Raw genomic sequence first — 17817 nt, 5'->3', positions numbered from 1 at the left:
CGCCGCCGCCGCCGCCGCCGCCTGCGGACCTGCATCCCCGCGGGGCCGGCGAGCGGGCGGCGGTCTTTGCGTGCGCTGCGCTCCGGCCGGCGGCTACGGGCGGACACGGGGCCAGGCCGGCGCAGGGGCTGAGTTTCTGCAAAGTTTGACCTGGTTGCCTTTCCGATGCTGCAGCAGAGCGAGGCAACGCGGGGCGCGCCAGGCGGCTGCGGCGCGGCGGTGGGGCTGAGCGGCTACAGCACGCTCACAATGATCATAAAATAAAGCAGGCGCGCGGGGTGGGGGCGAGAGAGCCCCGAGCCTCACCCCTCCGCCCCCGGCCACCCCCTAGCAGCCCCGAGCTAGGAGGGCGTGGGGGCCGGGGGCGCCCACTCCGGCGCCAGACCCCAGTAGAGCTAAAGGACACTGCTTGGGGAAGTGGGGGGGCGCCCCGAGGACGTGCCCGCGGCGGGTTCAGGGCGTCCGGAGGGCGGCAGCCCGGGCACGCGGAGCGGCCCGAGGGGCAGGTGAGTCGGCGGCGCCCGGGTGGGGGTGTGCGCGCCAAAGTTCCCGGCGGCGGCGAGCGCGCCGGACGCGCGGGTATCGGGGGCCGCTTGGGGCTGGCGAGGGGGGCACAGAGGCCCCGGACGCGGCGGGGCTGGAGCATTGCGCCCTCCGGGAGTCGGGGGACCCCGGCCCGGGAAGGGGCGTGCGCCCGATCAGACCGGCCTGCGGGGTGGCACTGCGCCCCCCGGGGGCCGAAGGGACCCGTTCGGGGAAGGGGCGCCGGCGGCGAGGCGGTGGGGGCAGTGCCAGGACCCGAAATTCCACGAGGCCCACTGCAGTGCCAGCCAGTCGCCCCCCGCCCCACCCCGCCTACGGGCCGGGAGGGGTCAGCGGAGATGTCACCGGCGGCGATTATTCGCTGGTGCGCGCGGTCGTGCGGCCGCCACTGACGGGTTGGGCGCGGGGGGGGGGGGGGCGGGCCGCCGCCTCCGGGCAGACCTCACAGAGCTGCGCCGTCAGCTCCGCAGCCCGCGCCCCGCGCAGACGCGTCGCCGCCCCGCGCGCCCCCCGCAGCAAAGTTCGGCTCAACTTTGAGGCGGGCCTTGACGCCCTGTCCCTTCCACCTCCCACCAGGTCCTCGGCGGTCGCGGCGAACCAGGCGGCGGCCCGAGCGCAGCCCTGGGGCCCCGCACGGCGACAGTGACAGCGGCGAGGGGACGCGGCGTGCCCGCGAGTGGTCGCCGACGGGGATCCGCGCCGCGCTCCTCGGGGACCCCGCGGGAGCCGGGCGCTCGCCTCCTGGAAGCCCCCGAGGGCGCCCAGACCTCGGCGGATTGAACAGAAACTGCTCTTCCATTGATTCGGCCGGGCTGGGCGAGCGGCCGGGTGCGTGTGCCCCGAGCGCGTGCGGAAGGCAGAAGGGCAGGAAGTCGGTCTTCTGCAGCGAGGGTGGCGGCACCGCGCAGGCGACGGAGCCTTCCTTATTTATGTGCCTGCCGGCATTTGCCTTCTTCGCCTCAAGACTTCAGGGAGCGTCTCTGAGCTGCGTTCCCCGCGTGTGAGGCACAGAAGGAAGGGCTGGATGTCTGAACAACATGATTATCCATTAACCTCCAAACTTTTCTTTTTTTAACCCAAAGAATATCGGTGATTTTTGTCCACTGCTAGCAGAAGAAGAGAGAACCCAGGGCCCTTGAAATGCAGCAAAATCCTTATTTATAATCAGGCCCGAGGTAGTGATATGCAAACCCCCTCTACTCAGTGAATTTTCTATCCTATGGATATCAGTCTTGAGATTTGAGATTGGAGAGCTGTACCGTCTGCACTGGGTCCGGCAGCCTCCATCCTTTCAATGCCCGATTTTCTCTGGGACTGCTGGCCTTCCCTGGAGATCAGACTCGTACTGTGTGCCATGGGCTGTATTCAGAGCATCGGGGGCAAAGCCAGAGTCTTCCGGGAAGGCATCACGGTGATCGATGTCAAGGCCTCTATCGATCCCGTCCCCACCAGCATCGATGAGTCCTCCAGCGTGGTGCTCCGCTACCGGACACCCCACTTCCGTGCCTCGGCCCAGGTGGTCATGCCGCCCATCCCCAAGAAGGAGACCTGGATAGTTGGCTGGATTCAGGCGTGCAGCCACATGGAGTTCTACAACCAGTATGGGGAGCAGGGCATGTGAGTACTGCTCAGGAGCAAGCTTCGGGGGGCCCCTGGGATGGGGGAGCTTGGGGGTCTGGGGGTGAGCTCGGCGGGGTTAGAGAGGGGTCCCATCAGGGCCAGAGGGAAGTGTTAGGCAGACATGGAAGTGGCCTCTGATTCCTCCTTGGCCAGGTGACCTAGAGGGCTTGCCTGTTAATCAGATTCAGATTGGGGTCAAGGCTCTAGGACCGTCCCTTCCACTGTCCCTGGCCCCCTGCGGTTCCCGTACCCTCCCTGCAAGACGCCCAGAAAGCAGAAGGACGTTCCACCAGGTTCCTCTTTGGCAAAGCACGCATGCTGTCCCGGGTCACTAGAGAGGCTGTGGCTTGGCCCGGCTCAGACCTGCACACGCGGCAGGTACTCAGGGAAGGAGAGCTGGGCCTCTGCAGCCTCCAGATTTAGTGTGCAGGGCTCTGTGTTGGACCTGAACTCGTCCCCTGGTGTTTTCAGAGGCACATCAGGACCTGGGGGAACACTCTGCTCTGTTCCGGACGGAGTTTTGTTTGAGAGGGTTTTAGAAACCCGGTGTGCTTTTCAGTGCAGTGTTTTCTCTCTCCGCAGCAGAAGGCCACTTTATGTGGACAGCCAGTGTCTGTGTCCAGAAGGCTCCAGTGGGCCCCTAAGAGCTGAGAGGAGCCCACAGACCTCTTCTGTCCAGCCCAGTCCCCAGAATGTCCCCAGGAGGGTGTACCTCTCGGTGTGGCACCCTGAGCCCCTGGCATGTTCTCTGACCCTAGAGATGGTCATCCTGCATGTGGCAAGAGCAGCTGTAGACAGACGGGGAGGTGACTTAACTTGAAGGGCCGCCTAAGACAGGGTGGTGACAGTAGCTGTTTCTGAGCACGAGGACGCTTCTGAGAGCACCAGGCAGGCCCCAAGGGCAGCCCCCCAACTTGACCCCTGTGACTCCCATGGCTGGCCATGGACACTCGCCCACAGCCTGTCTCTCGGGGTCTCTACCCCGTGCAGCATCCCTCCCCGGTCCCGCAGGTGAGGAATGGAGTAGACTTTCCCCAGGACTTGGAACTCTTCACTGATTTAAGAATATCCTGGGCTTCCCTGGTGGCGCAGTGGTTGAGAGTCTGCCTGCCGATGCAGGGGACACGGGTTCGTGCCCCGGTCCGGGAAGATCCCACATGCCGCGGACCGGCTGGGCCCGTGAGCCATGGCCGCTGAGCCTGCGCGTCCGGAGCCTGTGCTCCGCAACGGGAGAGGCCGCAACAGTGAGAGGCCCGCGTACCACAAAAAAAAAAAAAAAAAAAAAAAGAATATTCTGGGCCAGCTGAAATTAGAGAGGGTGGGGAGGGGACACCAAATCTTGTGGCTTCTCCACTTGATGACTGAAGTTGCAAGGGCCAACAGGAGGATCATGGAAAAACTTAAAGCTAGGTGTAACCATGACCGCCCCAGAGGTGCACATGGCGCATATCTGGACACTCATCGGGTCCCCTCGGTCCACCCGACGTCTACATCCAAGTCTAATTCTCCAAGTGGCTCTTAAACCAGGCTGGGGGCTGACTTTCCATCCCAAGAAGGGAAACATGATTCTTAGTTATTTGCTGTGGACCTTCCCTAAGAAGCCTTAAGCCCAAAACCTCCTCAGGCTTTGCAAGGCTTCTGGGGCAACTGGCAAGACACATAGGTTTTCCTAGGGCTTTTAGGCTCCGCTTGTTTTCTTGCCTAGAAAGGGTAAGGAAGCCAGAGGGTCCTTCTGAACTTGGAAAGATGCAAGCTCCAAGAGGAAGAACATTGGGGAAAGCTAAAGGGACTGAGTTCTGCAGAGACGGACGTGGTGTGTGGTGGGGAGGGAGTGGGCCTGGCTTGGAGCCTCAGCTTCCCCATCTGTGCACGGGGGTGGGTGGGTGGGGGATGTTTACAGAGTCTTCAAGGCCCTGTGCTCCCTTTGTTGGCTCTGAGTCCATCCGAGCGCCATGGCTGGAGACAGGTGTGCATCAGGAGACCTGAGGTGACCTTTCTCTGTCTGTGCCAGTCCTTGGTTCCCGGTTAGAGGAACCCAGTGCACATCTAGACTGCAGTCAAGCAGACCTGGGCTTGAGTCCAGGTTCTGCCACTTTCCAGGGTGTGACCTGAGCCACTCTGACCCTCGGTTTCCTCGTCTGCAAATTGGGGCCAGTCACAGTCCTTGCACCACGGCTCATTGAATTACGGGAGATGACATTGGTCAAGCAGCCGGCACTCCGCCAAGCCCACGGTCAACAGTTACTGCAAGTGACTGTTGTCCTTAACAGTGTTATTACTGTTCTGATTCTTCTATCGGATGGGAAGTGGGTGATGGGATATGTAACGAGTTGAGAATCAGGGCCGAAACGACAGAATTTGGACAGATGTAAATTACTCTTTGTGTGGAATTTTCTCCCCAGCCCAGGTCTTCCTCTTTCACAGAGGGCCCACTCCCTGACTTTTAAGAATTTAATAATAGTGTAAGTCATGGACGATTTGAGTTTTCAAGTGGTTGAAGGCTGTTTTCCTTGAGTTCCATGTGTTTCCTTTTGTTCCCTCCCCTTCTCGGGACACGCCTTCAGCGCAGGGACCCCTGTGTCCCGCATACCTCGTTCTCCTGGGTCCACTGGACTCCTGGTTGGGATAGGACCAGCCCTGGAGAAAGGCAGAGTTCGAGGCTCCCTGGAGGGGCAGGATGGACTGGTCGTTAATGGGCTCAGGCCCCGGGGTCAGAATTACGGCCCAGTACTGGCTCTGGGGCCTTGGCAGGTCACCTCTTGGAGGTTTGCTTTTGCCATCTGTGAACAGGGTAAGAATCCCCCTTAGGCTGCTGGGAGGATTCGGGGAGAGGACAGGTGTAGGTCACCCGTGGTGAAACGCTGAGTTGGAAACTGCTCGATTGATTATTAATCAACAAAATTATATTAAGAAACTGAATTACCAAATAGCACGGTTCCTCCGGCCCATGGGGAGGCTCTGTATTCAACTGGCGCCCTCCGGAATAAGCCTGGACAGCTGCACCTGCTCGAATGTAAACGGAAGCATTTTGATGTGATGAAAATACCCTTCCCATCTCTCCTACCCCAAACCTCCTGTGGTAACTAAGCTTCTTCATATTTTTAAGACCCGTGATGTGAAAGAAAGTGAGGGATGGTGAGCGCTGGGATGACCAGCGGCCTCAGGCTGCCCGGAACTGTCCCCTAACTTTGCCGGGACCAGGCTGTCCTGTGCGCTGCAGGATGTTGGGCAGTGTCCCTGGTCTCTACCCACTCAATGCCAGCAGCCTCCCTCCCCCTGTTCTGACAACCAAGCATGTCTCCAGACACTGCCCCATGTCCCCGGGAGGGGTATGAAGTCACCCCTGGTTGAGAACTACTGGGCTAGACCCAGACAATTTGAAGGCTTAAAACGAAACCCACATGGGCACCGGGCTTTAATGGCCTGGGGAGGGAACAGCAATGTGGCAAAGGTTAGGTTAGGGCTTCTGCTTGCCAAATGGGCTTGTATTAAAAATATTAATTCCAAATGCTTAAGCAAAACCCATAATACCCCCAAACATTATCCCTGCTTGAAATTAATCTCTAATCCAGGAGGAGAACCGTTTTGAACGTCGTGGGTTGGAAATATTTGCAGTGGAACAATGCCACATGCCACCCCAGTAATACCCCGACTTACAGACGAGAGCTAGAAGATGGCGAGTGTCTTGTGCCAACTTGAGAGGATTCTATATGGTTTGGGGTCCAACCCACAGAGCTTTCAAAGCCACCCCCCCAGAACACTGTGGAATCCGCCTGCATCCACCACCCCACCCTCCACAATCGTTAGCTGCCACCTGTCAGCTGACGCAGTCTTCCGAGTGACGAGTCACAGTTTCTCCCCTGTGTGGGAGATGCTTCACGTTATCCCTAGTTTGCCCTCTTCTGGAGCCCCCAGAGAATCTGGCCCATGGCCAAGGTCAGGGTTGGTTCTGGCTCAGGGTTCTGCCACAGGTCAGGCTTGGGGTGAGGGGAGGAGAGCAGCTCAGGAGACGGGGTCTCTCTGGGTTGACAGTGCCACCCGCCTGTGCCCTTGTCCAGCCAGGCGTGGCTCCAGCTCCACCGTCCACGGGTGTGGCGAACTTGCGCCAGGCTCTCAACCTTTCTGAGCCTCACTGTTTCCTTCTATGAAATGGGGAGAACAGTCCCTCATCGCAGGGTTGTTTGAGGGATTAAATGAGATAGTATATGCGGTCGCTCTCCATACCGTAACTAGTAATAATTCATCATCAATTACACAGTGCCTGGCAGAGAGTCAGCACAGAGATTGCCGTGTTGGAGTCATTACTGTTCTTTCTTCTCCTGGGTTGGGTTTCACATACCCGCCTACAGTATGAGAATCTCGGGCGATGAGACCTCTGAGGGTCTCTCCAGCCAGAACCTGTGGTGACATCTGCTGTCACAGGGTTATGAGGCTGGTGGGAAAGGGCTGGGCAGGGGCGGGGGGGCCTGAGGCCTCTGGCCAGGGGATGCTGGAGCTGGGGTGATGCTGTGTGGCTGCCCCAGCTCCCCGTTCACTCTCTGGTCTCCCAAGGACCCCATGAGGATCCGATTTTATGGTGAGGCCAGGGCTGCTGAGACCTGAGGCCACTTGCCCCAGGAGGCTTGCTCTGCTCCAGTGGTCAGGGGCCGGGTCAGGAGGAATGGCCCTTGTGACCATATGGCCTCTTCCTGCAGCCTGGGCCCGTGCAGAACAATTGAGGACGATGCTTCCTCTCTGCAAGCGGAAGACAGCCTCCCCCATCTGCGGGGCCCTGGCAGAGGCAGGAGAGGGAAGTTCTCGTTTCCAGGCTTTGGGGTGGGAGGAAGTTTGGGGGGACGGCCTGGCCCCAATAAAACTCCCCCTGGACCGGCCCCGGCCAAGCGATCGCACCCACCCTCACCTTCTGAGGGCTGAAGACAAAAGCTGGCAGCTTCCAGAGACATGTGAGGAGGCTCTGACAGCACAGCGATCAGGGAACCGGCAATGACATACGGAGATGCTTTTCGTTTCTGCTGATCGGATCTGGGTGAAAATACAAAAGATCAGTAATGCCTGCTGTGGGGCGGGGGGAGTAGACAGCCTCCGGTGCTGCTCCTGGGGGTACAATTTACGCAGCTTCCGGAAGGTGAGCTTGGCTTTGTCCACTACAATTTCAAGCACACGTGCCCTTCAACTCTCTTGTCCTACTTTTAGAGTCTGTCTTAGAGAAACTGAGCCCCTGGCCTGGTGCCTGGAGTATGGCAGGCACACACAGAAATCTCCCGAGCAAGTGAATTAACGAATACGTGAATGCAGGAAGCAGGGCAGAAGGACGTATGTGTGGGGACAGAGACTCCGGCCCTGTCCATCACTGAAGAGCCACGAGCACCCCAAGTGTCCATCAGTAGGGGGGTGAAACTATGGTCTGTCTCCAGGGCAGAATAGGCTGAGGCTCTTCCACATGAGGAAGAGAAGCTAGAGATCCCCTATCATATTATCATCGTTGCATTAAAAGAAGTTGTAAAAGATGTAGGGTAGGAATCCATTTTTGTTAAAAGCACTAGAAACGGGAACATTTACTGTGTGTATGTGCAGGGAGGATGCTCTAGAAGGATGTTTATCAGAGTGTAATGTGGTGAGTAACCTCAGCGAGGGAGGCGGAAGCACGGAAGACAGGACTTTCGTTTCTCACTTTTTTTTTTTTTTTGCGGTACGCGGGCCTCTCACTGCTGGAGCCTGCTGGAGCACAGGCTCCGGACGTGCAGGCTCAGCGGCCATGGCTCACGGGCCCAGCCACTCTGTGGCATGTGGGATCTTCCCAGACCGGGGCATGAACCCGTGTCCCCTGCATTGGCAGGCGGACTCTCAACCACTGTCCCACCAGGGAAGCCCCGTCGTTTCTCACATTTTGTACTTCTCGATGGCTTGCTTTTTTTTTTTTTTTTTTTTAAACAAAAACGCAGCTTTTATAACTAAAAACTAAAACGCTGTTGGCCCGTTCCCCCTCGTGTTAGGCCCTGGGAGTGTGGCCTGGGCGAAGAAGGGTAAGGTGGGAAGAAAAAGTGGTGTTTGTTGTTTGGGGAAACCCTAGGGGCAGGCGGGGAGGGGACACCTCCAGCTCCTCCCCCAGGGAAGGGGCTCCTGGTGACCTGTCTGGTGGGCAGGGGCCAGCACAGTGGGCGGCCGCCCAGGGCAGGAGTCGGGAAACCAGGGTCCCAGTCTGGTTTGGAAGGGGGCTCTTGGGCCTCACTCCTCGTAAAATTGCAAACATTTTACAAAATTGGAACTTTTTGCAAATTGCAAAAAAACAGTAAGCTCTGTCAAATTGGGGACCAGGTGAGAAAATCCCTAAGCGCCCATCTGGCCCCCAGGAGGGCACTGAAACCAGCACTGGGCAGAAGAACCTTGTGCCCTGGGCAGCCCTCTTGCCCTCGAGCCCCAAGTCGCCATCTGTAAATGTGTTTCTTAGAGTGCCGAACGGTGCCACTTGTGGGAAGTGAAATAATATTTAGGAGAACTCGTTTCAGCTTAAGTATGATTGTAATTTAAAGCCACATATTTATTCTAATGTGTATTAGAAAAAAATATATATATATACCCAATATATCCGACCTGTTATTTCAAAGGTGTTCCATAGGAAAAGCTAAATTTAGTTGAGTTTTTTTAAAAAGTGATTAATTTCAAGGAAAAAAATTAAGTGAATAATAGCACAGGAGATATGTAAACAGGACCAAAATGAGGAAAGAGATGTGAAGTTTGGGAACTCTGCTCTGAGACCAGGTGCTCTGTTGTCCAGAATTCAAAATGCAGTCAGAGAGCTGGGAGAGACGAGGGCCCATGGGGGCACAAGGGTCCACCCGTGCCTAGGAGAGAGCTCAGGCCCAGGCTTGCCACCCTGCCTGGCACAAAGTAGCTGGGAAAGGTGTGCTCCCAGGGCCCTCAGACTTACACTCTAGGTCATGTTGCTCAGAGCCGTGTGTGTGCGTGTGTGTGTGTGTATTTCAGGTGAGGGTCTATTGGAAGCCAGATGGGTAAGAACCCGTATGTGTGTGTCTACGTGTATGTGCGTGCACGTGTGTGTGTGCATATGTGTGTGTGCGTGCATATGCATGTATGCGTGTGTGTGCTGGGTGAGGGGCCGTTGGAGGCCATGGGTAAGAGCTCGCTCGGGCTGTGGGTCCTGCCTGGTGGCTTCCCTGGGTCAGGCCTCTGATGTCCCCAAGTCTCCTCTATAAAACACCCTCAGTTGCAGCCCTGGGGTAACTGAGGAGAAGCCTGTGTGGATGTACGTACGCAGGGCGCCCAGCACGTCTGATGCGCTCAGGGAACGTGACCACTGTCACCAGTGTTGCAGTGGGGACGACCTGTGCTGGGCATGGCTGTCCCAGCCGCAGCTGCTCCAGGTGAGAAAGTACACAAGCAGAGGCAGCTTTGGGCACCCTAAACTCATCACTGGGACCCCTTTGTGGGGCTCAGGCCCTGAAGGAGAAACGGGGCAGGCTGCCCACCGCCACTGATCCAGGCCACCTGCCTCTATTGTGTCTGACTCTAGGCCGGGCACCAGGATAGATCCTGGAGGCCTGGCCCCTGCTTCTCGGCCCCTGTGGTCTGTCTGGGAGTGAGGTCGTCAACAAAGGGTGGCATGATTATTAAATCACCCCCGTGCGTGTCCCAGGAAGCAGCATGACAAAGGTTGAATATGGGGGCACCAGGCCTCGTGTGAAGGGTCCAGGTGAGCTTCCCTGGGGGCTCCAGAGATGAGCCGTGGGTACCACTGGCTAGGACAGGAGGGGGGCGGGGGACGCTGCTCGTGGCCAAAGACGCTGAGTCGGGAGGGCACAGCCCATTAGAGGGATGGCTGGTGGGTCTGGAGCCTGGGGAGGGAGGGAGGGAGGGAGGGAGGGAGGGTGGGAGGGGGGGGGAGTGTGTGTGTGTGTGTGTGTGTGTGTGTGTGTGTGTGTGTGTGCATGCAAGACCCTTGGCTTCACCTGCATCTGGCTTTCAGGGCCTTGGGGAGTCATGGCAGGCTTAACAGGGTTGGAGGGAGAACAGTTCCATCAGATCTCTGTTTTTAAAGATCACTCAGGCTTCAGGGAGGAGAGCATGGCAGGTGGCAAGAGGAGGCTGGGAGAGGTGAGGGGTCGTGGCCAGGGCGCAGGCAGAGCAGAAGGGGGGCAGTCTGGAGGCGAGAGGGAGTCAGGGATGGTACTGGGTGCCCAGAGGGTGCAGGCCCCCCTGGCATCACTGATGACCAGGTCAGCAGCTCTGTTTCCCTTTCACAGCATCGTGACCAGCGTCAATGGCAGGTCCCTGCAAACATCTGTTGAGTGCATGGTGGATGGGGCTGCAGAAGGAATGGGCATTGAGGGACGCTGAGGAGTCTGTCTCAGATGTGCGGCAAGGGGGCCCCAGAAAGCATTCTGAGGTCCAGCTTCAAGCCTGGACTTGCCTGCTGTCCTCTGGGTTCCCACACCTCTGGGATGAGGGTGGGAGTGTGACAGGGCCCACGGAAGCAGGCCAGTTTCCCGGGCGTGGGGACTGCACCGTCCCACTGGGCCCCGTGCTCAAAAGGGCCCCATGCTCAGAAGGGCCCCTTGCGTGGTTCCATGCTCTGCTGTCACCACGTGGCAATTCTTTATTTTTGGACAAGGGGCCTCCTATTTTCACTTCACCCCCTGGTCCCACAAATTCTGTAGCCAGTGTTGCCCTGAAGACCAGCACAGGCCAGTGAGCAAAGGGGGAGGACACGGGGGAGACCAGGGCCTCCTGCTGGCCTGTAGGAGGCCTGACACGACCTGCCCTGAGGTCTGGAGAGAAGGTGCTGGGGCAGAAATGGGCGTTTGCTCGTGTTCACAAAATGCCCCTCCTCCACCTAAATCTGCTGGTTGGGCATCCGTGTGCCGGGCACGGAGCTGGGAGCCTTGCCTACACCTTTCGTTGGCATGTGCACCTGTATCGTCCCTCCTGTGCAAACAAGAAGGCTCAGGGTGTGCAGGACCAGGGTCTAAACTCACCCCTCCACCCAGAAGGTGGAAAACTAAGGGTCTGCCTTGAAGCCCAAGGTCATTCCAGAACAAACAGGAAGTCTTAGAGGCAGGAGCTGTATGGAATCATTCCTTTCAGAGCATGGATAATCTGAAAACATAAATGAGGTCAAAAGCCTTCAGGTCACATCAGGGCTGGCAAATCCATTAGTGTTAGAGGCAAGCGTCACTCCAATGGTCTCCGGAAGTTTCCACGTATTGCTGTTTACTATGTACCAGGTAGTATATATTGACGCATTTAATCATCTCAAAAACCTTGAAGGTGGGTGCGGTTATCCACAGTGAACCAATGTGGGGCTCAGAGATTTGTGACTAGTAGCCGGGGGGGGGAGACTGGACCCGGGCTGGTCCACGTCCCTCAGAAGCTGTGCCCTTAACCATGCTCCCTCCACCACCTTGACAGGGAGACTGGACCACGGGGCCCAGAGCCAGCCCAGCTGGTTTGTGATGATTTGAAAACAGACGCCCTTGGCCCTGGTTCTGAGTAATACCCCACATGAGACACGGCTGTCTGCCAGCTCATGGGGACTGTCACCCATCTGTGACTGAGCCAGCGCCTGGGCATTTGGGGGCTGGGAGGCGGAAAAGGAAACCTGAAGCTGGGGGTCAGAGGCTGAGAGAGAGAGGCCATTCTGGTGGCAACCCCGCGTCCCACAGCAAGCCAGCTCTTAGGAAGTGAAAGAGGGCAAAGGCAAGAGAAAAGGTCTTTTGGCAAGATGGCTTTCTGCCTTAAAAACAAAACAAAACAAAAACCACTTTTATAAGCAAGTGTAACCACTGTGAGAAGACAGAGGGGGTGCCTTCCACCACAGGAGGCTGGGCACGGGTGGGGCACAGGCTCCTGAGAAATTCGGGACAGGGACCCTGACCCCCTTCTCTGGTCCATGGCGGCCACCCCCGGGGGCAGCCGAATCTGCCGGCTCACGACTGTGACCTCCTCCTTGGCGTTTGATGAGCTCAGGGCCCCGGGCAGGAGATGGCCTACTAGGCAGGTGTTACCCTAATTTTGTGACCTTTTTAATGAAATAAACAGAAAAATTAGCAAAATCACATTCCTGATCATCCCTCCTGTAGTGGCCCCACATTTGCTAACTGCTAACATTAAACGATGCATTTTTTGCATTGTGATTAGATACACATAAAATTTACCATCTTAACCATTTTTAAGTTTGGCAGCATTAAGTACATCCACATTGTTGTGTGTCTATATCCAGAACATTTTCATCTTCCCCAACTGAAACTCCGCACTCATGAAACGCTGACTCCCTCGTTTCCCTCTCCCAGCCCCTGGCAACCGCCATTCTACTTTCTGTTTCTATGAATTTGACTCTTCTAGGGACCTCATATATGTGGAATCATACAGTATTTGTCCTTTTGTGTCTGACTTATTTCACTTCGCATAATGTCTTCAAGGTCCATCCATGTTGTAGCATGTGTCAGAATTTCCTTTTTAAGGATGAATAATATTCCATTGCATGGATAGACCACTTTATCCACCATCCGTTGACAGACACTTCAGTTGTTTCCACCTTTTGGCTATTGTGAATAATGCTGCTGTGAACAGGAATGCATTTTGTAAAGGAGTATATTCTGGAGAGCACCGCTAGTGTACACAGGTGTGCGGAATTCTGGGGGCAAAGTGTCCTGATCTTTGGTATGGCAGGTGCCCAGGCCTGATTGCTTAGCTAAATCAACTTGGGAAAAAGATCCCCCCCCCCACAGCTGTCGTTACTTTATCTGTCTGGTGGGGTGGATGTGATTGTTGATGAGTTTCTAAGGGGTGGGCTCCCCAGACGCTGCTGTGCCCCCAGCCACGTGTCCTCAGAGCAACTCAGGACAGTCCTCTTCTGTCAGAGTTATTATTATAGTAACAATAGTGACAGCAATGGTGCTAGCAGGCACCAATCACTGGCATTTGTCTTGTGCCCTGCCCTGGACTGGCATGTTCCTGCCTGTGTCCTTCCATGACCTCAGGTGGGAAGTGGGTGATGAGTCTGGGGTCCAGGGAGGGCTGGGATTTTGCCCAGGGTCTCACACCAGTGAGAGGGTGGCTGAGACTTTCAGCAAGGTCACTAGGTTTCCTGAGTCCGAGCTCTGGACAGCCTGGCTGCCAGGAGGCTGAGCCCCCTGCAGGCAGGTCGGGCTGACCAAGTGCTGCCGGTTCTCAGCCCGGCCCAAAGCTGCAACTGCAGGTTCCCCGGCAGCTGCGGCAAGTCCAGGAGGCACTGATTGTAAAGCTGGCCCCGAGGCTGGGACTGAGAGCAGAGTTTTGAGACTGGCTGGTTAGGTTTTCTTGGTTCTACCGCTCCGAAGACAGGGGCCAGCCAGGTGGGAGCCATTCTGGCTGAGCTGTGCTTCCTATTCTAGGCAGGCATGAGCAGAAACAAGGCGGGGGCAGGGTGGGCGGTGGGGAGAAGAGGGCACCGCCCACGGTGTTGGCCTTGCTGGGCAGAGGGCCAGGGAGCCCAGGCCCACGTGTGGTGGAGGAGATGTGGAGGGGAGGGGCCAGAGCCTTGGTGAGGGCCCTGAGCGCTGGTTCCCATGCCCCTGGCCCCGGTGCTGGACACCAAAGCTCGGGGGCAGGCGGGCATTTGACCCCGGTCACACGCTGTCAATGAGGGGCTGAAATCACTCCCAGATGTGCCAGCCCCACGGCCACTGGGGGCCCCTAAAGCAAGAGAAAGAAACTCCCTGCCACTTGCACTCCTACCCAGGCCGCCCTGACGCGCTGTGTGGCCAGGAGAGTAGCCCCACCCCAGCCTCTCGGGGCCAGTGGCCTCCGCCCTAACCAAGGTCACAGGGTTGCATGTGGCCGTCCCACCAGCCGCTGGGACATGGGACGGGGGGGGGGGCACAGCGCAGGTTAGGGCCCCCCATTACTGTGTGCTGCCCCCAGGCCCCTCCCTTGAGGGCAGGGAGGGCTTCCCGAAGCCCAGCCAGAATCCAGCCCTGTCTACAGTGGTTTCCGGGGGAGACCAACTTGAGATGATGCAAGACAACAGGATGTGGCTTTTGAGGGGGGCCATGTCTAGGGGAGCCCCAGTTCCCTGACATGATGTTGGGTGTCTGTTTACTGTCTGGGCCCCTGGGGAGGTAAGCCCCAGGGACAAGGGGATGCAGACGAGCCTGTGCGTGGCTGGCTGAGTAAACTGGCCTTCCCATCCTCAGGTCTAGCTGGGAGCTCCCAGACCTCCAGGAGGGCAAGATTGAGGCCATCAGCGACTCGGACGGGGTGAACTACCCCTGGTACGGCAACACCACGGAGACCTGCACCATCGTGGGCCCCACCAGGAGAGACTCCAAGTTCATCATCAGCATGAACGACAACTTCTACCCCAGCGTCACGTGGGCCGCGCCCGTCAGCGAGGGCAGTGCGGCCAAGCTGACCAGCGTCTACCGGGACCAGAGCTTCATCACGTGGCTGGTAGCCACCAACACCTCGACCAACGACATGATCATTCTGCAGACACTGCACTGGCGCATGCAGCTCAGCATCGAGGTGAACCCCAGCCGGCCCCTGGGCCAGCGCGCCCGGCTGCGGGAGCCCATCGCCCAGGACCAGCCCAAAATCCTGAGCAAGAATGAGCCCATCCCGCCCAGCGCCCTGGTCAAGCCCAACGCCAACGACGCTCAGGTCCTCATGTGGCGGCCCAAGTACGGGCCGGCGCTGGTGGTGATCCCGCCCAAGCACCGGTAACAGCCAGGGCACCCGCGAGGTGACACGCAAATAATAACACCACGCAAACAACCCGCACGGACTCTGCAGTCGTTCAGCAAAATACAACCTTTCTACCTTCTCCAGCGGGCGGATCTCACTGTGCGAGCGCGCGGGGATGGCCCCCCGCCCTCCTGGGACCTGCTTCCCTGGCGGAGGGGGGAGACCCAGGCGGGACCGACCACTCCACGTGCGCCCTCAGTGTCACCTTGGGTCTCCTTTCCTCGCCTCGCAATTTCCGTCATTCACTTGCAACAGACTCCCTGAAACAACTGCTTTTTCCGTTCCTTTTTTTTTTAACGCCTCTTTAAGAGGTTCAGGGGTGGGACGAGGAGGAGCTGGTGATGAGCCTGGTCGCACCGCACCGGGGCTGATCCCACTGGGGCTGATCCCACCGGGGCTGATGCCACCGGGGCTGACCCGCGGCGGCCCCGCCCCGCCCCGCCCCGCCCGGGCAGCTCCCCTCATCCTCTGTCACGCGGCCTTATGTAGACTTGCTTTGCCAAACTTTTGCCTTAAGCCGATTTTAAAGGAAAAACCGGAAACAAAGAGAGCAGTTTGTCTTTTCTGCTGGACTTTGCATCTTCCGCCAGAGGTGAGGGAGGAGGGGGTTGGGCTACAGATTTAGATCTAAAACCGGCTGCTCATTCTTCCGTTTTAGCTGAGCCGAAACCACAGGCAGATTCTGCCCCCAAAGTCCCTTCTCTCCACCCCAGGTAGAACCCTTACCCTACTCCGTGCCTGCAGAGACAAGCTGTGAGCTCGGGCTCAGGGTAGATCTGCGGGGGGGCTTCTCTCTCCTCTCTCCTCTGCAGCCGGAACTTGCCTTGGGTGGGCCTAGGAGCAGAGAGGGAGGGTCCCGTGAGTTATAGGTTGAGCCCAGGGAATTCCCACCGTCTCGGTCCTCAGCGCCCATCGCCAGCTGGCTCTGTCGGCACATCTCAGTGGGCAGCTTTTCTGTTTCCATCCACACTGTCCCAAACGCCTGGAGGGCCAGCCACCTTACCCAGCTGTAGTTCAAAGGTAAGAAGGCCTGCCCTTGCCGCCCAGCACCTTCTCGGGGACGCCCCTCCCGGGCTCTCCGGGGGGTGCCTGCAGATCGGCTCCAAGCACCGCGGCGCTGCAGGTGAGGGCACCCACAGATGGGCATGCCTGGACCTGGTGAGGCTGGGGAGGTGGGAGGCAAGGGGCAGACCCCCTGCTGCCGGCCCTCACAGAAGCGAGCCAGCACCCACGGCCAGGGTGATGAAGTGAGCCTGGGGTTGAGGCTGGTCCTTGAGGTCACCCTCCTTCGGGTCCTGGGCCCTCTGGAGCCCCAGGACCTGGTCCTGAGTGTCGCCAAGCTTTTATAGCAATGTCTGCCTTGAAGGCTGCTTGCAGGAGCTGAGGGGGGACACCCTGCTGAGGGAGGCCCCCTTCCTCCAAGCTTGACAAACCCACAGCTACATCGCCTGGGTTCCTCATTCAGACCGATAATGATCAAGCCCAGAAGACTGTCAGATGAGAGAAATAATCCATCTCTGCTGCAACTGAGCCGTACGCAGGAGCCCCAGGGACAGCGTGGGCGGGCGTGGTTCACGAGTCCTTGCTCTGCTCCTTTACCCACGGGCTACTGTATTTATTCGAGGGGTGCTTAACGTCCAGCCATCGCCCGAGTGCCCCGCTCCTGACGGGACGCGTGCGGCTCTCCTGGAAACTCTGGACGGGAAACAGCTTCGTGCGGCCCGGCTGCCGGCCTGGTGCTTCGGGAACCCCTGTCAGGACTGGGACCTTCCCCCTGGAAAGTGCCAGTTCCCCCTGGTGTGTTCGGAGGGAGGCCTGCCACCCAGAGAGGCCACAGCCTCAAGTGAGGGGCATGATGGGTCCCAGCTCCCCCTCTGGGCACAGGCTGCGGAGGGGTCAGGGTGGCGGTGGCCGGCTGCCGCGGACGGGACCTGGCCTCCTGATGGCACGGCCCTTCTCTGCACTCAGGTCTTTCTTGCACTACAAAGGAGAAAGGGCCCTGGGTGAGGGGTCAGGGACCAGAGTGCTGGTTCTGGGCTGGGTCATCGCTAAGGAGTTCTTACTAGGGTAGGGGTGGGCGTAGGAACCAACAGTAAGTGGTGGTCCTGAGCTGTCTGGGGGCAGAGTCCCCCAAGCCCGCCCGCGCTTCCTGCGTGTGAGCAGGCCCTGGGCAGGGGCCCACGGCTGGGCCCATTGGGAGGAGCCCTGCTGCTCCGCCCCGCCCCTCACTGCCCGGCCCCTTGCTCTCTGCCCCTCCTAGCCTTTCGGAAGACAGGGCTGGGAGGGCCCTGGGGAGGCTCCAGGTCCCGCTAAGGAAGCTCGGCTTAGCTTGGGTCTGGTCCCTCGGCTTCTCATGTCAGGAACGCAGAGCGCAGGCTTCTCACCTGGGTCCCCGATCCCTCTGGTGTCCCCCTCCCCGGCGTGGACACACTCCTCCAGCAATAAGGACCGTCTGTGGTCGTGGAGAGTACTGTGAAAACAGACCAATGCACTTACTAGGAGGCACAAGACTCTTGAAGAAAATGTAAAATGAACCTTTTTAAAACAACAACAAATATTCACAAAGAGAAATAAAATGTAATTTTCAAGTAGGCCTGGCTAGGAGCTGGATGCTTCTGAAGTGGCGGTTCATTTGGGGGCTGACGGCTCTGGATCTCTGGCCTGGGGAGTGAATGTATCTGGGGGGGGGTGGGTATATGGCTGGAGCCTGGGGGTTCTGGTGCTAAGGGCCTCCACCCAGGAGGAGGTGGGCCACTTCACAGATGGCATCCTCTGCTCTCCACAGCTCTGGACCTCAGTCCCCACCCAAAGTGCCCCCTGGTTGGGGCCCTGTGTGGAGGAGGGGCAGGAGACTTGGATGTGCCGCTAGGACTTGGGGGCAGCTTGGCTTTTTGGCAAACAGTAGAAACCTGT

The 17817-nt window shown here is 58.2% G+C and overlaps 2 protein-coding genes and 1 long non-coding RNA gene across 3 annotated transcripts; 2 read left to right on the top strand and 1 right to left on the bottom strand.

The window, feature by feature from the left end:
• Positions 1-53: 53 nt before the first annotated feature.
• On the top strand, positions 54-15256 carry FAM78A (family with sequence similarity 78 member A). Its single transcript, XM_029201344.1, has 3 exons — positions 54-506; positions 1120-2160; positions 14355-15256. The coding sequence occupies exons 2-3, from the start codon at positions 1838-1840 to the stop codon at positions 14881-14883; spliced, it is 852 nt and encodes a 283-aa protein (XP_029057177.1). The 5' UTR covers positions 54-506; positions 1120-1837; the 3' UTR covers positions 14884-15256.
• On the bottom strand, positions 4064-17361 carry LOC114883568. The gene is made up of 4 exons (XR_003790620.1): positions 17289-17361; positions 15631-15738; positions 7064-7185; positions 4064-5166 (listed from the first exon to the last, which is right to left on the bottom strand). It is a non-coding gene; the product is annotated as an uncharacterized LOC114883568 (long non-coding RNA).
• LOC114883565 lies at positions 14969-17495 on the top strand. The gene is made up of 3 exons (XM_029201342.1): positions 14969-15496; positions 15811-15924; positions 16529-17495. The coding sequence occupies exons 1-3, from the start codon at positions 15020-15022 to the stop codon at positions 16973-16975; spliced, it is 1038 nt and encodes a 345-aa protein (XP_029057175.1). The 5' UTR covers positions 14969-15019; the 3' UTR covers positions 16976-17495.
• Positions 17496-17817: the final 322 nt, after the last annotated feature.

The sequence above is a fragment of the Monodon monoceros genome, unplaced genomic scaffold, assembly GCF_005190385.1.
Source record: "Monodon monoceros isolate NGI ecotype Baffin Bay Population unplaced genomic scaffold, NGI_Narwhal_1 Super_Scaffold_5, whole genome shotgun sequence".
Lineage (NCBI taxonomy): Eukaryota > Metazoa > Chordata > Mammalia > Artiodactyla > Monodontidae > Monodon > Monodon monoceros.
The sequence above is the reverse complement of the archived record's forward strand: the minus strand, read 5'-3'. Positions and strand labels throughout refer to the sequence as shown.

Coding starts and splice junctions, on each gene's coding strand:
- FAM78A (XM_029201344.1), top strand. CDS start 1,838: ATGCCCGATTTTCTCTGGGACTGCTGGCCTTCCCTGGAGATCAGACTC. Junction 2,161..14,354: donor CAGTATGGGGAGCAGGGCAT/GTGAGTACTGCT, acceptor TCCCATCCTCAG/GTCTAGCTGGGAGCTCCCAG.
- LOC114883565 (XM_029201342.1), top strand. CDS start 15,020: ATGGCCCCCCGCCCTCCTGGGACCTGCTTCCCTGGCGGAGGGGGGAGA. Junction 15,497..15,810: donor CTTTGCATCTTCCGCCAGAG/GTGAGGGAGGAG, acceptor CTCGGTCCTCAG/CGCCCATCGCCAGCTGGCTC. Junction 15,925..16,528: donor TACCCAGCTGTAGTTCAAAG/GTAAGAAGGCCT, acceptor TATTTATTCGAG/GGGTGCTTAACGTCCAGCCA.